Here is a 23986-nt window from a genome sequence, read left to right on the forward strand (position 1 = left end):
CCTGTGATCCCTTGCTCAAGCCAGCGACCTTGGGCTCAAGCCTATTCATTTATTTATTCAGCAAATATATATTGAGTGCCTACTATGCTTAAGTCCTGGAAATACAATGATGATAAAAAACCAGACTTGATCTTTGCCTTCAGTAGAGCTTACATTCTGATATAGAAAACAATTTGATAATTACACAGATAAAATCATAATACTTTCTGTGATTTATATTCTAGACAACTGTTATCCAATAGAAATAAAATGCAAGCCACATATTTAATTTAAAAGTTTCTAGGATCTCCATTTAAAATAGTAAAAAAAGAAAACAACTTAATTTAAATAATAGGTTTTATTTAATTCAATATATCTGAAATAAAATTTCAACATGTAAGCAGTGTAAAAATTTTGAGATATTTGTTTTTTTCTTGAATGGAATCTTTGAAATCCTAAATTTAGACCACATCTCAGTTTGAATTAGCCATATTTGAAGTTCTCAGATAGCTACATGTAGCTAGTGGCCTCCATATCGGACAGCATAGTACTTCACCGACTACTCTGTGTTTGGGCGAATTACTTGCCTTCCGTAGGACTCCTGTTTTCATGAGTAAAATGAAGGACTCATACTTATCTTCCACAGCTGAAAGTGGTTCCTGCCTGCCCTGTGGTGGCACAGTGGATAAAGCATTGACCTGGAACGTGAGGTCACTGGTTTGAAACCGTGGGCTTGCCCAGTCAAGGCACATACAGGAAGCAATTACTATGAGTTGATGCTTCCCATTCCCCTCCTTTTCTCTCTCTCCCCCCTCTCTAAAATTAATAAATAAAATCGTTAATAAAAATACAAGTGGTTCCTTCCATGTGTGAGGGAGCCTTCTGAGTTCTAAATAATCCTACAGATCTGGGTGGCGCTTACATGGGTATATGTAATATGTAAAAAATCATTAAGTTGTACACTTTAGATTTATGTACTTGATAGTATCTGTGTTATACCTTTGTAAAAGTTTTTTAAAAGTCACTTTCGTTTCTTATTCTGTGCCCTGCTGAAGTCACTCATGATTTCAGTGGATATATGTGATGTGAAAACTGCAAACAGCCAGTGACTCTAGACGTCTTATTCCCACCCAGGATGTGTCTAGTCCGAATGAAGCAGGAAGGCCGGACTGGGAAATACATGTGTCGTGTCATAGTTCACTTTATGTGGGAGGATGTTGAACAACGTGGCCGAGTCATGGGGGTAAGTGAGTGCTGTCGGATTCTGGTCCTGGAAAACTCCAATGAGGGGTTGATTCGAAGTTTTATGTATTCTAGAATGGCCTTGCTTTTATTTTCTTTTTCTTAAAAAAATTTTTTTTAAATTATTATTATGTTTTTAAGTGAGAGGAGGGGAGATAGTGAGATAGATTCTCACATGTGCCCCAACCAGGTACCACCTGCATCCCCCATCTGGGGCCGGTGCTCGGACCAGCTGAGCCACTGGCTGTGAGAGGGGAAGAGAGAGAGAAGGGGGAGAAGGGGAGGAGGCGGGAAGCAGATGGTCACTTCTCATGTGTGCCCTGACTGGGGATCGAATCGTAATGTGCACACGCCAGGCCGACACTCTATCCACTGAACCAACCAGTCACAGGCTATTTTATTTTTTAATTACAGTTTAGAGTCAATATTGTTTTGTATTCGTTTCAGGTGTACAGCTAGTGGTGGACACTCATACATTTTACAAAGTGGTCCTCTCAGTATTTCAAGTACCCACCCGGTATCATACCTACTTAATACAGTGTTATTGACTGTATTCTCTATCCTGTACCTTACATCCCCATGATTATTTTGTAACTACCAATTTGTACTTCTTTTTTCCCCCATCGATTTGGGGGATGGAGGGAGAGGAAAAGAGAGGGAAAAAGAGGAGCATCAACACGTTGTTTCACTTAGTTCTTCCATTTAGTTGTGCACTAATTGATCGCTTCCTGTGCACGCTCCGACGGGGTCGAATCTGCAACCTCTGGCGTGCTGGGGTGATGCTTTATCCATTGAGCCACCTGGCCAGGGCCCAATTTGTTCTTCTTAATTCCTTTACCTTTTCACCCTTCTCCTCAACCCCCTTTCTCTCTGGCAACCATCAGTCTGTTTTCTTTACCTGTAAGTCTTTTTCTGTTTTGTTTGTTCATTTATTTTGTTCTTTAGAATCCACATATTAAGTGAAATCATATGGTATTTGTCTTTTTCTGTCTGACTTATTTCACTTAGCATAATACCCTTTAGGTCCATCATGTTATGAAAATGGTAAGATTTCATTCTTTTTTGTGGCCAAGTAATATTTCTTTGTATATAGTTACCACAACGTTTTTATCCATTCATCTGTTTGTGGGCACTTGGGTTGCTTCCATATCTTGGCTATTATACATAGTGCTTCGTTGCACATAGAAGTGCATTTAGTCTTTTGAATTAGTGGTTTGGGTTTCTTTGGATAATACCCAGAAATGGAATCGCTGGGTCATAAGGCAGTTCCATCTTTAATTTTTTGAGGAATCTCCATACTGTTTTCCACAGTGGCTGCACCAGTCTGCATTCCCACCAGCAGTGCACAAAGATTCACTTTTCTCCATGTCATCATCAATGCTATTGTTCGTTGATTTATTGATGATAGCCATTCTGACAGGTGTGAGGTAATATCTCATTGTGGTTTTAATATGCATGGGTTAATTTAGTTTCTCTCATTACAAAGCAAAGCTCTCTCTGTAGATTGAGAGGTAAAGAAAATTTATAGATGTATTATAAAAGTCTTACATGTTCATAGAATAACTTGCTTGGTGACATTGAACACTTTTCATGTATCTGTTGGCCATCTGTCCTCTCTAGAGTTCTTTCCATGTTGCATGGGAGTTAAGTGGGTGAGACTCACCCATATTTTACTTTTACTTACTATACTTATTCTCACATACTCTTGTTATTGCCTGATGGTTTCCTGTGCTTACTGTGTGTGTAAAGTGTAGTCTTTGAGGCTAACTTATGGAAATGATAGACGGCTACTGAGAGTCTGGGTTGAGGGTGTTTTTAAACTCTCATGTCTTTAGAGCGTCTGCATGTATAGGAAGCAGTGAACATGGGCTTGCCTTTAGAATACTTCTTTGACATTTGTATGCTTTTCTCTGGAATCACAGACCATTGGCATTTCTGTTCATCCTGAGAAGACGATAGTCTATATCAGAATTTTAGTTGTTATCATCATCATCTATTGTGGAGTGAGTACTCCACTGTCTTTGTAATTGTGCACTTTGGTTCCGTTTTCATTTTTCTCACTGTCATTTCTCCTTTTTTTTTTTTTTTTTTTTTTTTTAATTCACTTTTTTAGAAAGGAGAGAGAGAGGGAGAGGAGAGAGAGACAGAGAGAGAGAAGGGGGAGGAGCAGGAAGCATCAACTCCCATATGTGCCCTGACCAGGCAAGCCCAGGGTTTCAAACCGGCGACCTCAGCATTTCCAAGTCGACACTTTATCCACTGAGCCACCACAGGTCAGGCCAACTCACTGTCATTTCTCTCTGCTGTCTTAGCTGCCTTGAGTGAGATCAGCAGCCGGGAGGGTATTCGTCCAGCCGAGCGTTCCACATGCTCTCAGGTGTGACTGCCCGTCTCGCTGGCAGCGCACAGTGGCTGTAGGGAAGTGCTGGCGACTGTCTCAGAGCATCCCATTTAATGATGACCAGTGTTACTGGCCAGCCAGAGCCTGGGCAGACTGCCATGCAGTTACCCAGTGGCTCTTCTATTAGCCTGTTTTCCTATCATTGTTGACTAAACTCTGCTGGAAGTTGGACCACTAGAGCCATGTGGGCCAATTTGTCCCTCCCCTGAACAGCTTAATGAGCCATAGATTACTGACTCCTGGACCACAGGAACCTTCTAGTGCCCCCAACACACACCGCCCAGTGAATTTCATTTTGGACCTCCATCTGTATCTACACCACAGTATTCAACACTTGGAGCCTTTTCCTGTGTTACTTTATAATGTCTCTTCTACTTGACTGTATGCTTTATAAAGGCAGAATTGTCTTATCTGCAGTGTTTTACTTACACAGTTAACATTGGGTGAATAAAGTGAACTTCAGCCTCTGAAATTCTGTTTTAAAGCCCACTTATATATCAGGTAAATCATTTGATTTATGAGTCCCTGGTCCAGGTGTAATCCATGTAGTCCTATAGGAATAGTCTTTCCTTCTTTTTTTCCCTTTCATTTTGTTCGGCCATTTTTCCTGTCTGAATTGTTCTAGATATGATGCTGCCCTATAGCGAAGTGTGTTAGATCAGTGTGTCTTGCACTTGAACACTCCTCCGGCTCCCCTTGGATCTTGTTAAAATCCAGTTCTGGTTCAGTAGGTTCGAGGCTGGGCTGGTGATGGCAGTGCTGCTGGTGGGACGGGTAGGGAAGCCGCAGCCACACTTTGAATAACAAGACTTTAAACTCTTTTTTTTTTCTTTTTTTTTTTTTTTCCATTTTTCTGAAGCTGGAAACAGGGAGAGACAGTCAGACAGACTCCCGCATGCGCCCGACCGGGATCCACCCGGCACGCCCACCAGGGGCGACGCTCTGCCCACCAGGGGGCGATGCTCTGCCCATCCTGGGCGTCGCCATGTTGCGACCAGAGCCACTCTAGCGCCTGGGGCAGAGGCCACAGAGCCATCCCCAGCGCCCGGGCCATCTTTGCTCCAATGGAGCCTTGGCTGCGGGAGGGGACGAGAGAGACAGAGAGGAAAGCGCGGCGGAGGGGTGGAGAAGCAAATGGGCGCTTCTCCTGTGTGCCCTGGCCGGGAATCGAACCCGGGTCCTCCGCACGCTAGGCTGAAGACTTTAAACTCTTAAATTTGCCTTCCTGAAGGGAAATGCCAGGCTCCAGTTTAGTTACAAAGGCTATAAGTAGAAGATGGTGATTTAAAAATAAAAGATTTGAAAGAATTGTGGAATCACTATTACTGTTTTTCTATTGTAATTGACTTGATGACCCCTTTCCAAACTCATGGCATAAACAAATACCTTTATACAGGCAAGGGAATCACACAGTAGCCTCTTCTAAGTTATGAATGTGATTGTGTGTGTGTGGAGAGGGGGCTCCGGTCCTCCGTGTGCGCACAACCCGAGGAAAGGGGCGAGGGAGGGACCTGAGGCTGGAGCAGAGCTGGAGGCCGAAGCCAATCTGGTTGGCCCCGCCCTGGCCGGCAGATCTTTTCTCTCCGTGCTTCAGTTTTTCATTTAAAATTTTTAAAAAATGAGAAAAAGCGTGGTGGTCGGCTACGTGATATTCAAGTTTCTTTTTAGCTTTGAAAAGCTATGATTAGAAGGTGGTAATTTGCAGATCTGTCTGTGTTATTGGGTGCCCCAGGTGTACATCTTTAGGAAAACTTGTATAAAAAGTAGACTTTTTAAGACTGATCAGTGTAGGAGTGATTTTTCTTGTGCCAAAGAATTTTAGCGGCCGTTAGTTCCCCGGAGTGGATTGGTGTGGGGAGGACCGAGGGCCAGCAGAGCCACTTGCGAGTTAATGACGAATCAGACATTTGAATCAAGAACTCCTTTGAAATTAGAATTCCAGTCTCATTTGGTGGGAAATTTTTCATTTTATGAAAATTTACTCTTTTACTAGCTCTTTAGGAGCCCAACTATTGTGAAAAATGAGACAGACTCATATATCTTCAGTGACGCTGGTATTATAAAGGGAGTGTTAAATTTGAGGTTACAAAAATCACATCAGTAATTTAGAGTGTTCTGACTTTTTTTAAAAAAAAACAACATTATTTGGGATTTAAACATATAAATTAGCTGTGGAAATAAAGTTCATTATATCACCTCATCTGGTCTTGTTTTATTTCATTAACTGGTTCTTAAAAACCTTTGTGAGCTGAGTTGCAGCTGAGGAGGTTGGAGACCATTTTTCCTTGGGTCCTTGCCTCACTCCTGAGTGTTGGTAAGAGTTGAGAACTAAGACTTGCCACAGCTGTAAAAACAGACAGCGCCTTTGGCCTCGGCTTTCTCCTGGTGCAGGCAGATTTCAGATGTAAATTTCACTTTCTGCCTCTCCTACTAATGAAGTAAGTTTCTTTTGCTGGGTTTGCAGCCAGGTGTGTCCAGTCTTGTGGCTAACAGGGGCGCTTTACTTAATTTTTCCATTTGTGACATTTCAACCAAACTTAAAAAACAAACATAAAAATTAGCTCAAGGCAGTGGCTCAAAGTGTTAATGGTAACCTTAGGCTGGCGGAATGACTTCCTCCCAGCTCTGTCCTGCCAGGCATCTCCGCCTTGTGGCTTACAATGAGCAGGTTTAAAAGCTTTCCAAGCCCTGGAGACTCAGTGGGAAGGGGTGGGGTGGGTGAGTTGTAGTTAAGAAAATGCAAGCTTATCCTTATCAGTGGTGCCTGGCGTGCCAGTTGCTTCAGCAAGACTCCAGGCGAGTTTTTGCTAGCACCATCCCAGAAGAAGGATGGGACACACACACACACACACACACACACACACACGCGCGCGCGCTCTGGTCACTTCGTGGTCTCCTGCTCTCTCTTTGGCAGAGCTGCTGGATGGGATGGTGCAGACGGCCGCCCAGGAAGAGGTGGAGGAGCTTTGGGCTGAATCCGGCTGAACTGGACTCCTTTGTAAAAGTCTACTTTGCTTTTCAGTACCAGCGTTTTACTTTGCAAGGCTCTCTGTGATCACACTCCAGACTCCTTTTCCAAACTCATTTCCCTTAGCTCTTCTTGAACCTTAAATATGTGAAACCTGCTAGCACATGTGCCTGGCACTGAGTAAGCACTCGGTGAACATCACATTCCATTCTGGCTTCACACACTCTCCACTCCAGCCAGCTGTGTGCCTTGCCCTTCCCGTCCTGTCTTTCTTCATGTGGTACAGAAACCCAGATTACCCTCACACTCCTCCACACCCCTCACCCCGACTGGAAGCCAGTCCTGGTTCCCCGCAGCCAGAGGTGCCATCATGATTTACACGTGTCCTTCTCTGGTTCTTACTGTTGCTACTTGTGTCACTGTCATTCATGGATGCTAACTGCCTTCCAGGTGAATTGGGGGGGGGCGCAGAATCACATACATCCCTCTGTATTCCCCAAAGGGCCCCTCATTGTCCCTTGACTGAATGTGTCCATTTAAATATCTCGTGAAAGAAGACAGTTCTGGAACCTGCTAGAAGTACTGGGAAAAGTGGGGTGGGGAGGCAGCCTTTTGGTTCGGAGGACATTTGTGAGCTCTGTTCGTCTTAAATTGGACGTAAAAGAAATGAGATCTTGTTTCCTCTACCCTTATTTTCTGTTGCTTTTTCCATGCCTTCCCATCTTCTAATGGAACTATTTGACTTAAAACACCAGTTTATACATAAAGAACTTTATGTTCCTAAACTAACAAATGCTTTACTTCTATAAAAGGTGGTAAAAATAAGAATTACAAGAACTCTATAGAGTTTTTTTGGAAATTTCCTTCCAGGCTTCTGTAATTCTACTCACATATCCCTCCTCCCACAAAAACCTTCAAACTCCTTTGTTCTACCATGAGGTAAAATTTTGTTATACTTTGCATCTCTAAGTCAGAATTAAAACTCATGCCAAAGGTATTGTTTTAAAAGATAAGAACCACTTTAAGGTATAACTCCCATGCAGCATGGTTTTTGTGGCCCGTGGTATAAACAGTGGAGTATCAATACTGACTAGTCCCTTGGGCTTGAGGCCTTTCAATAGGAATGTATGTTTGTTCTAAGATATCAATCTTTTTTTTGAAAGTTTTGAAAATGTCCTAAGCTGTTGGAGTGGATGCTTGTTTATTAGGGGAGAGAAGGCTAAATTCTTCAGAGGCAGAGCATTCCATTTGCGGGTTGGCCAATGAATTAAACAGTGTCAGGCAGCCCTAGGTAGGTAGCTCAGTTGGTTAGAGTCTCATCCTGATACTCCAAGTTTGCAGGTTTGATCCCTGATCAGGGCACATACAAGAATCAACCAATGAATGCATAGATAAATGGAACAACAAATCCATGTCTCTCAGTCCCTCCCTCTATCAAAATCAGTAAATAAAATAAAAGTTAAAAAAAAAAAAAACGGTGTCTTAACTGAAGATGAACTAGTAGTTGCATTTCTTTTCTTACACAAGTTTCGTACCCTCGGGCTTTCAGAGGTAGCAGGAGTGTGCAGACCCTTACCACCAGAATGCCAGCCTAAGGGGTTTGGTGCCTCTCCTCTGAGTGTGTCCTGGAGTCAGTTCCAGGGAGTGTCCCTGAAAGAGACTTGACAAACCTTTCTGCCTTTGAAATAAAGCGTGAATCTCCTGTGTATGCACACCCGTGTGTGCACATGGTCATCTGTCTCCTTGCCCTCTTTACCTTCACTTGTAGATTGAATTTCCTGAGGTCTGATTCATACCTGTCTTTGATTTCCTACGGTACCAGAAATGGACTTTGTACATAATAGACATACAGTGAATGCTTCTTTGTGTGTGTGTGTGTGTGTGTGTGTGTGTGTGGCAGAGACAGACAGAGGGACAGATAGGGACAGAGAGACAGGAAGGGAGAGAGATGAGAGGCATCAGTTCTTCATTGCGGCACCTTAGTTGTTCATTGATTGCTTTCTCATATGTGACTTGACCATGGGGCTACAGCAGAGCAAGTGACCCCTTGCTCAAGCCAGAGACCTTGGGCTCAAGCTGGTGAGCTGTGCTCAAACCAGATGAGTCCACGCTCAAGCTGACAACCTTGGGGTTTCAAACCTGGGTCCTCCGCATCCCAGTCTGACCCTCTATCCACTGCGCCACTGCCTGGTTAGACCCGTGAGTATTTCTTGATGGCATTAATCAGTAAGCGGTCCCCTTGCGGTATTTTCAGCTTACCTCATGGAACCGCTATAGGAGAAACACAGTGACCAAAACTCTAGTTTTCAAAGCCCTGGTTGCCTCAGTCCTGCCTTTCTATAATATCCTGGTTAAGTACTCCTTGTGCCAACTAGTCCCAGTTTAGCTCATCATTCCAGAGTTGTTTACCTCTCTCCAGGACATCGCATCTCTTGCCTCTAGTCTCTCTGGATGCCCTGTTCCATTTTATTATTTTTGACCATAGTTATAATACATGCTGCTTAGAGCTGTGTGTATCGGGCACAGTGAAAGCCATTTTCCACACCTCCCTTCCAGGGGTCACTCATGCTCTCCTAAATAAGTCTCACTCAGCAGACAAGGGGCAGGCAGTGGCGTGTCGCATCTCACTTCTGATGTCATCACCATCAGTTCAGTGCCCCAAACTTGAATTCTCAGAGTCACCCTCTACCCCTGCCTCATGCGCTGCATCTAGTGGGCCTGTCACATTTCCTGCCAAGCTGTGTCGGGATTTTCTCCTCTCCTCTGTTCCTTTGCTTCGGGTCAGTCTTCTTCATCCTTCTTTTGCGCGCACTGCCTCCTAACTAGTTCCTGGACTTGCCCCATTCTGTGGAACCCTCCCACAATACAAATGCCCCCGACGTTCTTCCTAATCCCCCCGCCGTTAGAGCCCTCCGAGGGCTCTCATCCCAGCAGGGCAGAATTCAGACTTCTTAGCCATGGGACATAGGAAGACCCCCTCATCGTTACATAGGAGACTGTGCTTGTTCTTAGAAGATACACGTGGAAGTGTTTCGGGGTGAAATGTTTTGTTACCTGTGACTATCTTCAAATGACTTAGCAAAAGGGAAAAGCATGTGTGTGTATGAGTGTGTAAAGAGGACGTCTGAACGCACAGGGGTTAGAGGAGCTGGTCCTTCCCCTCGCCCTCACCCACACCCACGTGCAGTCAAAATCCACGTGCAGCTTCCATCTCCCCCAGAATTGAACCACTGTTGACCAGAGGCCTTACTAACATAAACTCATTAGCCCTTTATTTTTTGTGTTATATACTGTTACAATATAGTAAGCTAGAGAAAAGAAAATGTTATTAAAATCAGAAAGGGAAAATACACTTCTGTTACTTATTGAAACATAGGTATATGAGTGGATCCACAAAGTTCAAACCCGTATTGTTTAAGGGTCAACCCTAAATAGGTAATAAAGCAAATGTCACAAAATATTAATTGTGAATCTAAAGATTGTAAGTTTTTGTTTTATTACTCTTACATCTTTTTTTTTTTAATAAGTTGGAAATTCTTAGAAGTGGAAACTAGGGGGAGGAGAATTTTCACGTTCTGGCCCAGCCTGCCTGGCCTAGTTTCCAGCGAGCTCCACCCGCACACAGAGCGTTTCCGCGCAGCACCCGCACACACGCAGACAGATTTCCCGGGGTCACAGTGTGCCACGCTCCTTTAGAGTTCTGAGCTTTTGTTTATGCTGTGCTCTGTCCGAGGTGGTCTTCACCCTGGTCTCCTCTGCTCACGACACTAAGACACCAGTGGATAGAACCTCCTTTGGGAAGCTTTTCCCAGCACCCCCAATAATGTTAGTGTGTTTGGCCTCTCCCATCCCTGTATTTCTGTAGTCCCTTGCCGAAACTTCTGAGATAAGACATACTGTAATTATGGGTTTGTGTAGGTCATGCCCCTTGGATGGGATGAGGACCTTAGGATTCCTGTCTTAAATAGAGTGCCCAACATAATGACCCACTTGTTGGGTGAGCAGAGATACTTGTTTTTGTTATTAATGACTGTCCAGTACTATCTCCCAAATACTAACCTAATGAATGATCTTCTTACATCATAACTGGATTCAATTTCACTGATTCCTCCCCTCACCTGCCAAAAAAAAAAAAAAGGGTTCATTTTTCTCTCCCTGCCCTGCCTCATAGGTTCCCTAGATCTCTGGTCATTCACACTTTTTTTATTTATTCATTTTTTTAGAGAGGAGAGGGAGAGACAGAGAGAGAGAAGGGGGAAGGAGCTGGAAGCATCAACTCCCATAAGTGCCTTGACCAGGCAAGCCCAGGGTTTCAAACCGGCGACCTCAGCATTTCCAGGTCGACGCTTTATCCACTGCGCCACCACAGGTCCACACTTTTAATCCACTTCATAGAATAGCTGAACGTTAGACTGGTGTCTCGTTAAATGGTTCTCAATCTGAAGGGGCTCAGTTGTGTCTAATTTGAAAAATCTCCCCACAAGATTCCTGACACTCATCTCTGGTTAAGGGCACCGCTCCGCTCCCAGCCTCTCTCATTTCTGTGGTGAGGAAACGGAGTCCCCAGAAGAACTGGTTTGCCTGAGGTCGTGCTATCAGAAAAGAGCAGGAGGAGGGCCCAGACCAGGGCAGGCTCACTCCCAGTCCTGGGTGCACTCTGCTTTACCACCACCTCTCCCCCAGATCAGCCTCACGGCAGCTTCCTTCTCAACCCTGTCACCTTCCCAAGGACGTGCAGAGACGAAGATGACAGCTCTTCTTGACTAGAGGCGTTCCTCCTCACCAGCGCAGCCCCACCCCGAGGCTGCTTTCATTCAGAGCCGCTCGGCCAGTGCGATAGAGGTTTCCTACCCCACAGAACCAGCAGAGATTAGGGGGAAGAGGGATATGAGAATGCGAACAATGTTCTGAATTTGTTTCTTTTTCCAGCCTTGAGAGTCTGAATGTCTCCCCATCGTCTGAATTTGCCCTAGTTGATTTTACAGTTATTTCTCAGAGACTCCTTGCTTCTGTTTTTTTAAGAGTAGAGGAACACCGAGTCTGAACGCTGAACGCGGTGCTTGGAGAGGCTGGGCTGGGAGACTAACAAAGGCAGTATTATGCTGTGCAGGGCAGAGCCAATAAATGAGTTCGGGAGACACCTAGATGTGTTTCTAGAGGAGGCTGTGAGGGGGAAGGGTCTGCTGTGAAGGCAGAAAGGTGGGATTAAGATAAATTAAAATGGGGCCAGCACGGTGGATGAGGGGACAGCCTCTTCCTGTTCCCACCATTGCTGAAGATTTTTCATTCTGCTTAGTTCAGAAGTTAAAACGAGCCTTTACCACGTACCTCGTAGTCACGCTGCCGGCCCCCACTCTCTACCTAGGGAAGGAACTCCGTTGTAAGGCTGTTTCAGCCTGATACAGCCGTGTTTTGTTTTCAAGTGCTACGTCTGTTAGATGTTCCTGGAGGATCTCAGGCTGTTAAACTAGAAAGGAACCTTGGAATAATCTCGTGCAGAGATTCTCAAAAGTGTGGTCTGCAGACCAGCGGCCTCAACATCACTTAGGAACTTATTAAAAATACAAGTTTAGGGCCCCACCTTGGATCTGCTGATCAGAAACTCTGGAAATGGGACCCAACAGTCCGTGTTTTAGCAGAGCCTCCAGTTGGAGAGCCTGGCTCTAGTCCGAGCCTGGTTTTTACCTGATGGAAGAAACTAGCTCTGGGAGAGCTGAGCACCTTTAAGTTAGAAACCAGCTGAAGAGAAGAACGCAGGTCTCCTGATTGCCAGCCCTCCCTGCTGAGAAAAGCAGAGTCAGTCTGACCACGTGGTGACGCCGTGGATAGAGCGTCAACCCGGGTCGCTGATGTTCGAACCCCTGAGGTCGCCAGCTTGAGTGCAGGGTCATTGGCTTGAGCATGGGATCACAGACATGACCCCATGGTCGCTGGCTTGAAGCCCAGGGTCACTGGCTTGGCTGGAGCCTCCACACTCCTTCTCTTCAAGCCACATATGAGAAACAATCAGTGAACAACTCAAGTTTCGTAACTACGCGTTGATGCTTCTCATCTTTCTCCTTTCTTGTCTCTGTCTCTTTCTCCCCCTAAGAAAGAAAGAAAGGAAGAAAGAAAAGCAGGGTTTGGACATGGGCTAGTAACTTGTGGAAATCGAGAGTTTTGGCATCGTGCAGAAACAGCTCCCCAGTAGTAACGGCTGGCATTTTTTTTTAATTTTTAATTTTTATTTTATTTATTCACTTTTAGAGAGCAGAGACAGAGCGGGAGAGAGAGGAGAGAGAGACAGAGAGAGAGAGAGAGAGAAGGGGGGAGGAGCTGGAAGCATCAACTCCCATATGTACCTTGACCAGGCAAGCCCAGGGTTTCGAACCGGCGACCTCAGCATTTCCAGGTCGACGCTTTATCCACTGCGCCACCACAGGTCAGGCCAGCTGGCATTTTTTTTTATTTTTTTATTTTTTTTTTTCATTTTTCTGAATCTGGAAACAGGGAGAGACAGTCAGACAGACTCCCGCATGCGCCCGACCAGGATCCACCCGGCACGCCCACCAGGGGCGGTGCTCTGCCCCCCAGGGGGCGATGCTCTGCCCATCCTGGGCGTCGCCATATTGCGACCAGAGCCACTCTAGCGCCTGAGGCAGAGGCCACAGAGCCATGCCCAGCGCCCGGGCCATCTCTGCTCCAATGGAGCCTTGGCTGCGGGAGGGGAAGAGAGAGACAGAGAGGAAAGCGCGGCGGAGGGGTGGAGAAGCAAATGGGCGCTTCTCCTGTGTGCCCTGGCCGGGAATCGAACCCGGGTCCTCCGCACGCTAGGCCGACGCTCTACCGCTGAGCCAACCGGCCAGGGCTGGCTGGCATTTTTTGAGCACACCCTTTCTGTGGTGCACTTTATAAGCACCATTTGAATTTTGCATTTTACAGCAGTCTTCCCTGTGAGATAGGTAATATTTCCATCCTCGTTTTACAAATGAAGAAATTAAGGCTCTGAAAGGTGGTGTGTTAATTTCCTACAGCTGCTGTAACAACTTACCACAAACTCATTGGCTTAAAACAACAGAAATTTATTCTCTCATAGTATTGGAGGCCAGAAATCAGTTCCACTGAGCTGAAATCAAGGTGTTAGCAGGGTCATCCTCCTTCTGAAGGCTCTAGGTGAGAATCTGTTCCTTGTTCCTTTCAGTTCGTTTCTGGTGGCTGCTGGCATTCCTTGGCTTGTAGCCACATCACTGCAGTCTCTACCTCTATGGTCACGTTGCCTTCTCCTCTTTCATCTGAGTCTATGTGCCCTCTGCCTCCCTTTTGTAAGAGTACATACACATGATTACATTTAGGGCCCACCTGGATCGTCTAGTATACTCCATCTGGAGATCCTTAATCTGATTGCAGCTTCAGAATCCTTTTCTGCTATGTTAAAGTGATATTCATAGATTCCAGGAATTGGGGTGTAGCTATCTTTTGGGAGCCCACTATTTAGCCTACCAGTCAGGTAACGTAGTCAGGCTTACACAGTACATACGGCATCCTGGATTGGAACCCAAGCCTGCCAGACTCTAGCGCCCATGCTCTTAATCACTGCTTTGCGTTGCCTGCAAAGATCATTACCAAAAACTGTGGCTCTAGCATGAGCATTAAGATTGTTCACTGAAGCACTCTTTCCTTCTTTTTCTAACGTGCATAGCATCACCTGTCACGTAGCACTGAACCTACGTGTCCTTTAGTATCTCTGTATATGATGGTTCTGATTCAGTTAAATTGTTAGCTCCTAGAAGACAGAGACTGTACCCTTTTTAAAATAAGTATGCAATTTTATGCAACCATCACCACTATCTAATTCCAAAACATTTTCATCACCTCAGAAGAAACTTCATGCCCATTAACAGTCACTCCCCATTCCCCATTCCCCCCACCCCCTGGCAGCCACTACTCTACTTTCTGTCTCTATGGATTTACCTACTCTGGGCATTTCATATAAATGCAATCACATTATATGTGGCCTTTTGCCTCTGGTTCCGGTCACTTAGCATAATGTTTTCAAGGTTCATCCATATTGTAGCGTGTCTCAGTACTTTCACTTTTTCTAGTCTTGTATGGATTATAGCACATTTCCTTATCTATCCATCAGTTCATAGGCATTGGGTTGTTTTCATTGTTTGGCTTTTATGAATAATGGTGCTATGAACATTCACATACGAGCATTTGTCTGACCATATGTTTTCATTTGGGGGGGTATTTACCTAGGAGTGGAATTGCTGGGTCATATGGTGACTCTATGTTGAGCTTTTTGAGCAACTCAGATATTTTGTCTTACATCAAGTTATTTGAATTCCTAGCATTGTTCATTTGTTCATAAAGAAATAATATTTTCACCATATGTCGTCTTAATCATATCTCTCATCTTGTTGCCAAATAAATATTTGCATCCATAATTTTCAACAGTAAAGAGAAAGGATGGTATGGTATGATGAAGGAAGTTCTGGCCAGGCCAGCCACTCTCTGGGTGAACTTGAGTGAGTCAAATCTCACCTCTCTGGGGAGGAGAGCTAGATGATTTCTAAATTCTCTTCCAGACTTAACATTCTGCAACTCTGTGGGCGTCTGAAAAGCTAGCCTTGTGTTAAATCCCAGAGCTTGTGTTCTGTTTATTTAGCAGTTCATCATTCTCTGTCTTATTTCTGTTCCCAGACACAAACAGGGTTTTGCCCATCGATCCATCCGTTTTGTTGTGGCCTGCTAGCTTCTACGTAGTATTCTGTGCCTAGCCTCTAGGCACTGGAAATGCAAAGATAATGAAGGCACTGTCCCTGACTTCCAAATCTAGAAGAAGACACATATGTTTAAACAGGTGATTATGGTAGAGATTATGGTACTTAAAATTTGCTGAAAAGACCTGGAGGAGGAAAGCTTGGGGTAGGTGACATTCAGGCTGTGTCTTTTCAGATAAGTGTGGCCAGACAGGAAGAGCGTCCCTGGCAGGGAAGCAGTGCGGGTGAAGGCAGAGTGATAGGAGAGGACCAAGCCTGCTGGCCTCCACCTGGGGCATTTCCCCTTCTGTTCCTGCGGTGGTGAAAGCACACTCTCTATCCACACTGACTCCACATGAGTATCCAGTATTCACACTCACTGACTCAGAGGTCTGCAAAGTAACATATTTTGTCTAAGTCCTGGCCACCTGTAGATCTTCTTCCCTGTTTCTTTTCTTTTTCTTTCTTTTTATTCTTTTCCAAGTAAGGGGAGAGGAGACAGTAAAACAGACTCCTGTATGCGCCCGACCAGGATCCACCTGGTAACCCCCATCTGGAGCCCATGCTCTGCCTATCTGGGGCCATGTTTGCAACCAAGCTATTTTTAGCACCTGAGTCAGAGACTCCACAGAATCATCCTCAGTCCCTGGGGCTGATGCGCTCTAAACAATCGAACCATGGCTGTGTGTGTGTGTGGGGGGGAGGTGGTTCTCCAGACGGTCACTTTTCCTGTGTGCCCTGTCTGAGAATCAAACCCAGGACTTCCACATGCCGGGCCGATGCTCTACCACTGAGCCAATTGTCCAGGGCTTTCTTCCCTGTTTCTTAAGGGGTCTTCAGACTCAATTTCACCAAATATCTAAAGAGCCTTGGTCAAGATTTGGGTTTTCTCCATAGCATCAGCTTAGTTTGGGCTCTCACAAATGCCCTCTCGTTCTCGTTTTAGTTACATAAAAATATTAGCAACGTAAAATTTTACAAGTGATCAGCATAGCACAAACTAAATTTCTAACCTTTGACTAGAAACATATATGGAAGGCTTTGTGTTTGAAAGTGCCCCCTTCCCAGCCTCCTAGCCTTCATGAGAGGTCATTGTATAGTTCTTTCCATGGTCACTGTTCTCTTCCCTTTTACTGGAGGGCAAAACTAGGGCAGAGAAATAATTTTTATTCACTTCTGAAAGGTTACAGTAATAAAGAAACTCTTGTTAACATCAGAGAACGTTGCAGCCAAGAGTTTTCACAGTCTGGCATTGTTTATTTTACATGTAATTTGGAACCTTCTGCACTCTTAAAATATTGGCACAAAAATGTTTTAACTGTTGAAGTACTTCATTGCACAGCAGTAGTGTGGTGTCAGAGGGGCAGCAGGGCTCTGGAGAGCCGTTTTCCCTGTTCCTGTTGGAGAGAAAAATGGTATAAGCGTGTGTGTGTGTGTGTGTGTGTGCGCGCGCGCGCAAGCATGCATGCATGTCCGCTTGTGCACACGTGTGTGTGCATTCACGTTCGCTCGTGTGTTTATGAACCTCTCTGCATTTAGAATTAAGAAGTTGGTCCTGATGAACTTACATGTTTTTCTTTAACAGTGAGAATGGTATAGCAGTCCCGCTTCCCTGTTGCCATGTTGCCGGAAAGTACAGTGCTTCTCTTATTTGATGTTATTCCTTATCCCCTTTGTGCCTCACACGCACTTTATCGTTTCACTGTTTCTTGTTACTTCTGTTGTGGTTGAGACGTGTACTATGGGCCAGACTCTGTGCCAGGCATCTCTCAGACAGCGTCTCATTGAATTTAACAGGTTGCCTCGTTACAGAGGCGAGTGTCCCCATTTTGCAGCTGAGGAACACTGAGGGGCAGAAAAGTCCCAAGGACCTGGCGGTGGCCACCGTAGTAAGTCACAAGTCTATGTCTGACTGATTTTTAAAATTTTTGCTATTTTGGCCTCACTACATACGTGCCTTTTATTGTGAGCCAACTTGAACCTATTTTTGGAAGTAAGTTGAATATGAATAATGAATGAGCAAGCAAACTAATGACTAAGCCATCCACCGATAGGAGCAAGGTCGCCTGTGTTAGTCAGGTAATAGTACGCAGAATATGGAGCAGCGAGTGCAGGACCCCTCAGCCCCTCTTTGCCCAGAGAGAGCCCTGTTCCCTTTTGGAAGACACTTACCTTTGGCTTCTTGACCCATAGGAACAGTCCCTGTGATGGAGGATCCAAATTAGTACGTTTATGTGATTTTGGACCAGGGAAACAGCCCTTTCCCCCCATATTTAGTGAGGGCTCCCTTTCTGTTCTCCTCTAAGATGTGGGTATTTGGTACTAAAATGTCCAAAGGCCAGCACTTAGTTTCCCAAGTAGTTATTTCCTATCACATGAGCTTTGGAGCCAGGGAGACCTGGGTTCTGACCCCAGCTCTGCCGTAGTTGGCCTGGAGATCCTGGGCAAGTCTCTCTACCTCTCGTTGTCCCCGTTCCTTCTTCTGTAACACACGCCACGCGCAGTGTGTGGCTTAAACAGTAGGATGCTTGTAAAGACTTAGCACATCGCCTGGCACACTTTTGGCGCCTGATAAATTGGGCACTGTATTAGACCTTTTCTGTGGCACCTGACAAAGGCTGCCTTATTCATAATGATTTATGTATACGTCTGTCAGGCCCCGCTGGATTCTGGCTTTCTAGAGGACGGAGATCGTTATCTTTCATCCTCGTGTCCCCTGTGCTGCCTGGCTTGGGTCACGGGCATAGCAGGCACTCGGGCGATGCTGGCCGGCTCTCTCGGGATGACTTGGACAGAGCAGGGCGGGCACGAATGTTTTAGTTTCTCCATCTGAACCTGGGGACATAGTAACCCCTTATTTTGAAGCCTTTGAGGACAATTTAAAACGATATGTGTGAAGTGTTTGGAGCCCTTTGAAAGGAGGGTACTGGGGGAAATTAATGGTGTTTTTGCTGTTCTTGGGAAAGCCCTTTGTGGTTCCCAGCGAATAAATTACTTGGAGTGAGTTTTCTAACACCTCCTACTCTGCTCTGCTCACTGAGACTTTTTTTTTTTAATAACTGCTTTAATGCTTCTTTGCTCTGGCTTATAAAGATATATATTTTTGGTTTTGGACTTTTGACCCCTTTCTGCTCCCAAGAGAGAAATTTCTATCAGAATAATAAAAGGTGTAAACTGTGTGTGTTGCCCCTTTTCTGGGCCTGAGCAGCTCAGCTGCTGGGGTTAAGAATCAGCAAGCCTGTGGTTTATGCCTGCTTTCGGGAGGAGTCGGGGATGGTTCCCATCAAGTGCCCAGTGGCCTTCCCGGTGTCGCCCACACTGTTCCTTTGCATCCCTGCCCCATGCCCATTTGCTAAGTTTCTCCAGCTCTCAAGTGAACCCTGTTGTCTTTGGTGTGTGGGGTTTGTGTATTTATGGCCATACCTCTCCTCTTTCAAAGACAGAAAATGTTTATAGTCTGTTGTGCTTTAGGTCCCGAGCGGTGCCACCGGCCAGAGGAAGAGCCTTCGTCTAGAGGAGATGGCGGGGGTGGGGAGCTGAAAGCCACTTACTAGTCTCGGAGCCAGAAGAGTAGGGACTCTTCTAGTGACTTGGTTCCACTGTTGACCAGCAGGCTCAGGTGCAGAGCTGGACCAGGTTATTTCTCAGGACCCTTCCAGCTTGGCAAGAAATCTGTGAGAGAAGAATATTCCAACCCATGTAGAATTTGCAAGAGTGAATAGCAGTTTGCCAGACTAGCTGTTTGTCTCTAAGCCGCTCTTGCCCTGGGCCTATTGGGCTGGGATGACTGGCTGCCTCCCTGTGTCCGCACTCAGAGGCCCAGGAGAGACTGATGGTGTGGGGTCATATGTGGAGCTCAGAACATGCTAGCGTTGTCTGGTCTGAAGCAGTGGGTGCACATAGATGTCAGAATCCCACCTGGTGGTGACCCCTGGGCCTGTGTAATAGAAGTCCAGACTGCTCTGGCTGATGGCAGGAAGTCCCAGTCGTGGCTAGACCTAGCTGGTCAGAATTACAAAGCGGTCAGTGTTTATATATATTTTATGTACTTAAAGTGGCCTGCAATCTTCTAGAAGCTTGACGGCCACAATGATGGCCTCTTTCCAATTGAGGACACTTCATTCTGGCCAGAAAAATGGCTCGTTTAGTGACATATTACAGCAGAGCAGAGGCCAAACTCACCGCTGATTCATCCTGTTGCTTTTCCATTCCATCACACTGTCACCTTTGCCGTCCCCTCGAGCTGCCACACACGCCCTCCATTTGTATTTGTCTTACAGACCTTTTCTGACCTTTCTCTCTGAAGGTCAGTTCCAGTGTCCAGCACAGTGCTTAGCACATAATAGGTTATCAAATGTTAGTGAATGAGGGGCTGAACTCAGTCTATTCCTGACACATTTTCTAGAGGCAATTCTCTATCGCTGCCTTCCCTGATTAAGTAATTAATGCTGAATTGTTAATGGATGCCGATAGGATAATGGTTTAATGGTCTCAGATAACACCTGCATTATAATGAGGGCTTTCTGTAAAGTCACGAATTCTAGAAAAGGTGTGATTGCAGTAGCACTTTGAGGAGCCCTTGAGGTGATGCCCCGCACTCTGTGTCCTCCCACAACGTGGGCAGTTGCCCACCTTTCTCCTGTGGCTTAAACCCTTCCCTGGGCACTGCCAGAGAAGGATGGATGGCTTCTGCGAACGTCTGGATGGCTACATGAAGAGGTGCTGGTAGCTCAGGGGTCAGACCTAGGGCACAGTAGAGCCAGACGCTGAGTGCAGCTGCCCCGCGTGTGCTGTGTTTCCGGGCCCATTGGGGAGGCAGCTGGAACGCCTTCGTCCCTGTCATTTCCCTGAAATGCTGGGTGAGCGACCCTGTGGGGTTGGTTAGAACTGAGGGGGCCTGGCAGAAAGGCGGGACTTCTTTCTCCATGTCATCTGTTCAGCTGACCTCTTCCGAGTGGTGGTGATAGTTGCCATAAGTGACTTTGGTCCTTTGGTCCTCAGAAGAGCAGGAGAGACTACAAAGCATCCTTCTTTGAAACAACGACTGGCAGGCCTCAGTTGCTTACCTGTGCACAGGTCCAGCCTCATCGAGACTCCCTGTCAGCTGCTGCCCTGGTCCCCCCGCCACTCAACGCTCCGGGTCTCAGATCCGTCCTGCAGATCATCCGGCAGCTGGGCTCCTCTGCCTGTACACTGACCGCTATGTGAGGTACCCAGCGTGCAGAAACCCACCATGGCTCCCTGGGGCCAGCTGGGTGGGCACCGTCCCCCTTCACCTGTCCTCATGGCTCTCTGGCTCACCATCACTCCTGTCTCTCTGCCTGCAGAACTTTTCTCCCAGTCTCTGCCTGTCCGCACCCTACTAATTCCTCCTGCAACCTTCCCGAATCATTCCAGATCTTACATGTGCGTCTTTTTCTACCCATATGATAATTTATTTATTTATTTTTTTTTTTTTTCTGAAACTGGAAACGGGGAGAGACAGTCAGACAGACTCTCGCATGCGCCCGACCGGGATCCACCCGGCACGCCCACCAGGGGCGAAGCTCTGCCCACCAGGGGGCGATGCTCTGCCGCGACCAGAGCCACTCTAGCGCCTGGGGCAGAGGCCAAGGAGCCATCCCCAGCGCCCGGGCCATCTTTGCTCCAATGGAGCCTTGGCTGCGGGAGGGGAAGGGAGAGACAGAGAGGAAGGAGAGGGGGAGGGGTGGAGAAGCAAATGGGCGCTTCTCCTGTGTGCCCTGGCCGGGAATCGAACCCGGGTCCCCCGCACGCCAGGCCGACACTCTACCGCTGAGCCACCCAGCCAGGGCCCCCATATGATAATATATTTCTTAAGTGCAGGGATCATGGGCGTCCTCAAGTAACCTCCTCAGGGCCTTGCACAGAGCAAGACCCATTGTAAGCACCCAGGAAGTGCTTCTTGATTGGCTTTAACCACTTGCTTCGTTGTATTGCAAGGGCTTCAAGGAAAGAGCAGCATGAAGTAAAGACACAGACAACAGTACAGTGATGACCAGAGGGAAAGGGGGTGGGGACAGCTGGGAGAGGGTACATGGGAGATAGATGGTGACAGGACACTAGACTTGGATGGTGAGCCCACATACAGCATATGGATGATGTATTATAGAACTGTACACTTGAAACCTATGTAGTTTTATTTACCAATGTAACCCCAATAAATTCAGTAAAAAAATTGACATAGGTATTGAGACATCTCTGCTAGGTATATGGTAAAGCATTTTCTGAATAATGTTTTCTTGACTAGTTTTCCTCACTGGTCCCCTTGGTCCTGTCATCCAGCGTGGGGGTGCGGAGCAGAGCGGCGTGTGTGCAGGCATGAGGCCTCCCATTCTCCCTCTGCGTCGTCAGAAGGTGTCACTCAGCACCTGCTCTGTGCCAGGCGCTGGGCTGCGGGTACAGATAGGACCAACATGTGGCCTTGCCCGCCAGGCGTTTACAGTCAGTCTTCCTTCACTGTCCGTGGTTTGTCCCCGAGCAGTTTCTCCTGCTTTCTTATCAGAGCTTGTCTGCTTCGGGCAGCAGCAGGTTCTCAGCCTCTCCTCACCTCGGCACACCCCAGTCCTGGGCAGTTCTCATTGTAAGGACCTTGAATGACAGGATTAGGGTGCTTGCACTAAATTATCATCTAGCATTCTATATATACTACTCACAAAAATTAGGGGATATTTCAAAATGAATATGAAGCACTTAACAAAAGAAGCATTTGATTTGTTTTTATTAAACAAGAACATCAGAAAAACAAACGGCCTGACCAGATGGTGGCGCAGTGGATAGAGCGTCGGACTGGGATGCAGAGGACCCAGGTTCGAGACCCGAGGTCGCCAGCTTGAGCGCAGGCTCATCTGGTTTGAGCAAAGCTCACCAGCTTGGACCCAAGGTCGCTGGCTTGAGCAAGGGGTTACTCGGTCTGCTGTGGCCCCCAGGTCAAAGCACATATGAGAAAGCAATCAATAAACAACTAAGGTGTCTCAACGAAAAACTAATGATTGATACTTCTCATCTCTCTCCGTTCCTGTCTGTCTGTCCCTATCTATCCTTCTCTCTGACTCTCTGTCTCTGTAAAAAAAAACAAACAAAAACAAAAACAAAAACAAACGACAAATCAAAGAAAGTTGTTCAATTATGCAAATAAGATGCAAAACCAACTTTTATTTTTATTGGCGAACATGCACTGTACAAAAGGCTGGAAGTACTGGAGTATCTCCACGTCCCCCTGATTTTTGTGAGCCTAGCTATTTTGCTTACTGTGTCCCTTCCTCCCCTTCCTAGAATGTAAGCTCCAGGAGGTCAGGGTATCTTTTGTTGATTGCTGGAGCCCCAGCCCCTGGAACGGGCTTGGTGCGTGATTAGCAAGGAGCGTACATTTGTTGAACGATGGAGGCATTATTGAATTGTTTTCCTCTGGGTCTAGCAGCATTATTAGTTTGTATGGCTCTATTAAGGACCACTTCACTCACTCATTTATTTGTTCAAGGGTCATATTTGTCCCTCACCATGTTCTAATCCCTAAATACTGTTGGTAGAGTGCACCAGAGAGATGTGATCTTACTGGGATCACAGTCTAGTTTATGCAAAGAAGAGAAATGAAGTTGACTCTCTCCTAGGTGAAGTTGCAAACTAAATAGATGAAGAAATAAGATATGAATTCACCTGGGTGTTTTTCCCTGCAGACTTCCTAGAGAAACTGGCCCAGAGCAGGGCCGAGAGTGAAGGTAGGATGACATAGTAATCTAGCCAGCCTTCAGGCACTGCAGGGAGGGGTGGAGACTGGCAGGCTGCTTCTCAGGTGGAGGAGGGGCTTGGGTTTGTAAACTCCTTTCTAAGGCAGCATTGCAGTGATTGGGGCTTAGATTCACACCAGCCATGTGACCTGGGGGAAGGGCCTTGCTCTCTGTTCTTTAGTTTCCTCACTATAAAATAGCTGTAGTGCCCGCCGCACTTTACAGCATTGTGAAGGTTAAATTAAATGAGCTGTCATGTTTGGGACTCTGAACAGTGCTTGAAGTAGATAGGTCTTTGCTGCTATTAATTTTATCACTTATTGTTAAGCATTTTTATCTCACATGATAATGTAAAAAGAAAAAGGCATGTCAATTTTGCATCATTTTCATGGAAAAATAGAGATTATTTTTTCAGAGTCACAAGGTGGGGAAATGGAGATTTTTGGGTCAAGAATTTACTTTGATTTCAGAGCATCTATAAGGTCCAAGGGGGACTTGAACACAAGTCACTAGAAAGAACCCCTCTTTAGCAGATACACCATGTTAATTGAGGATTTCTTTTTACTTTAGATAAAATGTTTACCCCTTAAGAAACATTTTACTGAAAAAAGAGGACAAAATGAGTTATCCTATTGAGACAGGGCCACTCTCAGAGCTCACAGGCCAAGGGTCCGTCCCACTTTCAGGGAGTATCTGAATGTTGCTCCTGGCCTCACCCTGGCCTCCTCGTTACTCAGGGAGGAGTGATCACATCGCTCCTGCCCAGAATCCAGGCTTAGCCATTCTCGGCACTTCTGCAGGATCCCGAAAGCTACCAGCTGAATGGCCATTCTCTTTAAGCCTTCAAATAAAAGAATGTTGGACTAGGAATCGGAAGACCTTCCTTCTGTGAATGTCTCAACCATCTCTG

The 23986-nt window shown here is 46.1% G+C and overlaps 1 protein-coding gene across 4 annotated transcripts in view; it reads left to right on the plus strand.

The window, feature by feature from the left end:
- UQCC1 (ubiquinol-cytochrome c reductase complex assembly factor 1) overlaps positions 1-23986 on the plus strand; it is a 102414-nt gene that overhangs the window by 54478 nt on the left and 23950 nt on the right. For all 4 annotated transcript variants that reach the window (XM_066235514.1, XM_066235515.1, XM_066235513.1 and 1 more), the window contains one exon: positions 1114-1222. In XM_066235514.1, coding sequence (XP_066091611.1) covers positions 1114-1222 — 109 coding nt within the window. The remainder of the gene's footprint in view (positions 1-1113; positions 1223-23986) is intronic.

Source organism: Saccopteryx bilineata, chromosome 6, assembly GCF_036850765.1.
Source record: "Saccopteryx bilineata isolate mSacBil1 chromosome 6, mSacBil1_pri_phased_curated, whole genome shotgun sequence".
Taxonomy (NCBI): Eukaryota; Metazoa; Chordata; class Mammalia; order Chiroptera; family Emballonuridae; genus Saccopteryx; species Saccopteryx bilineata.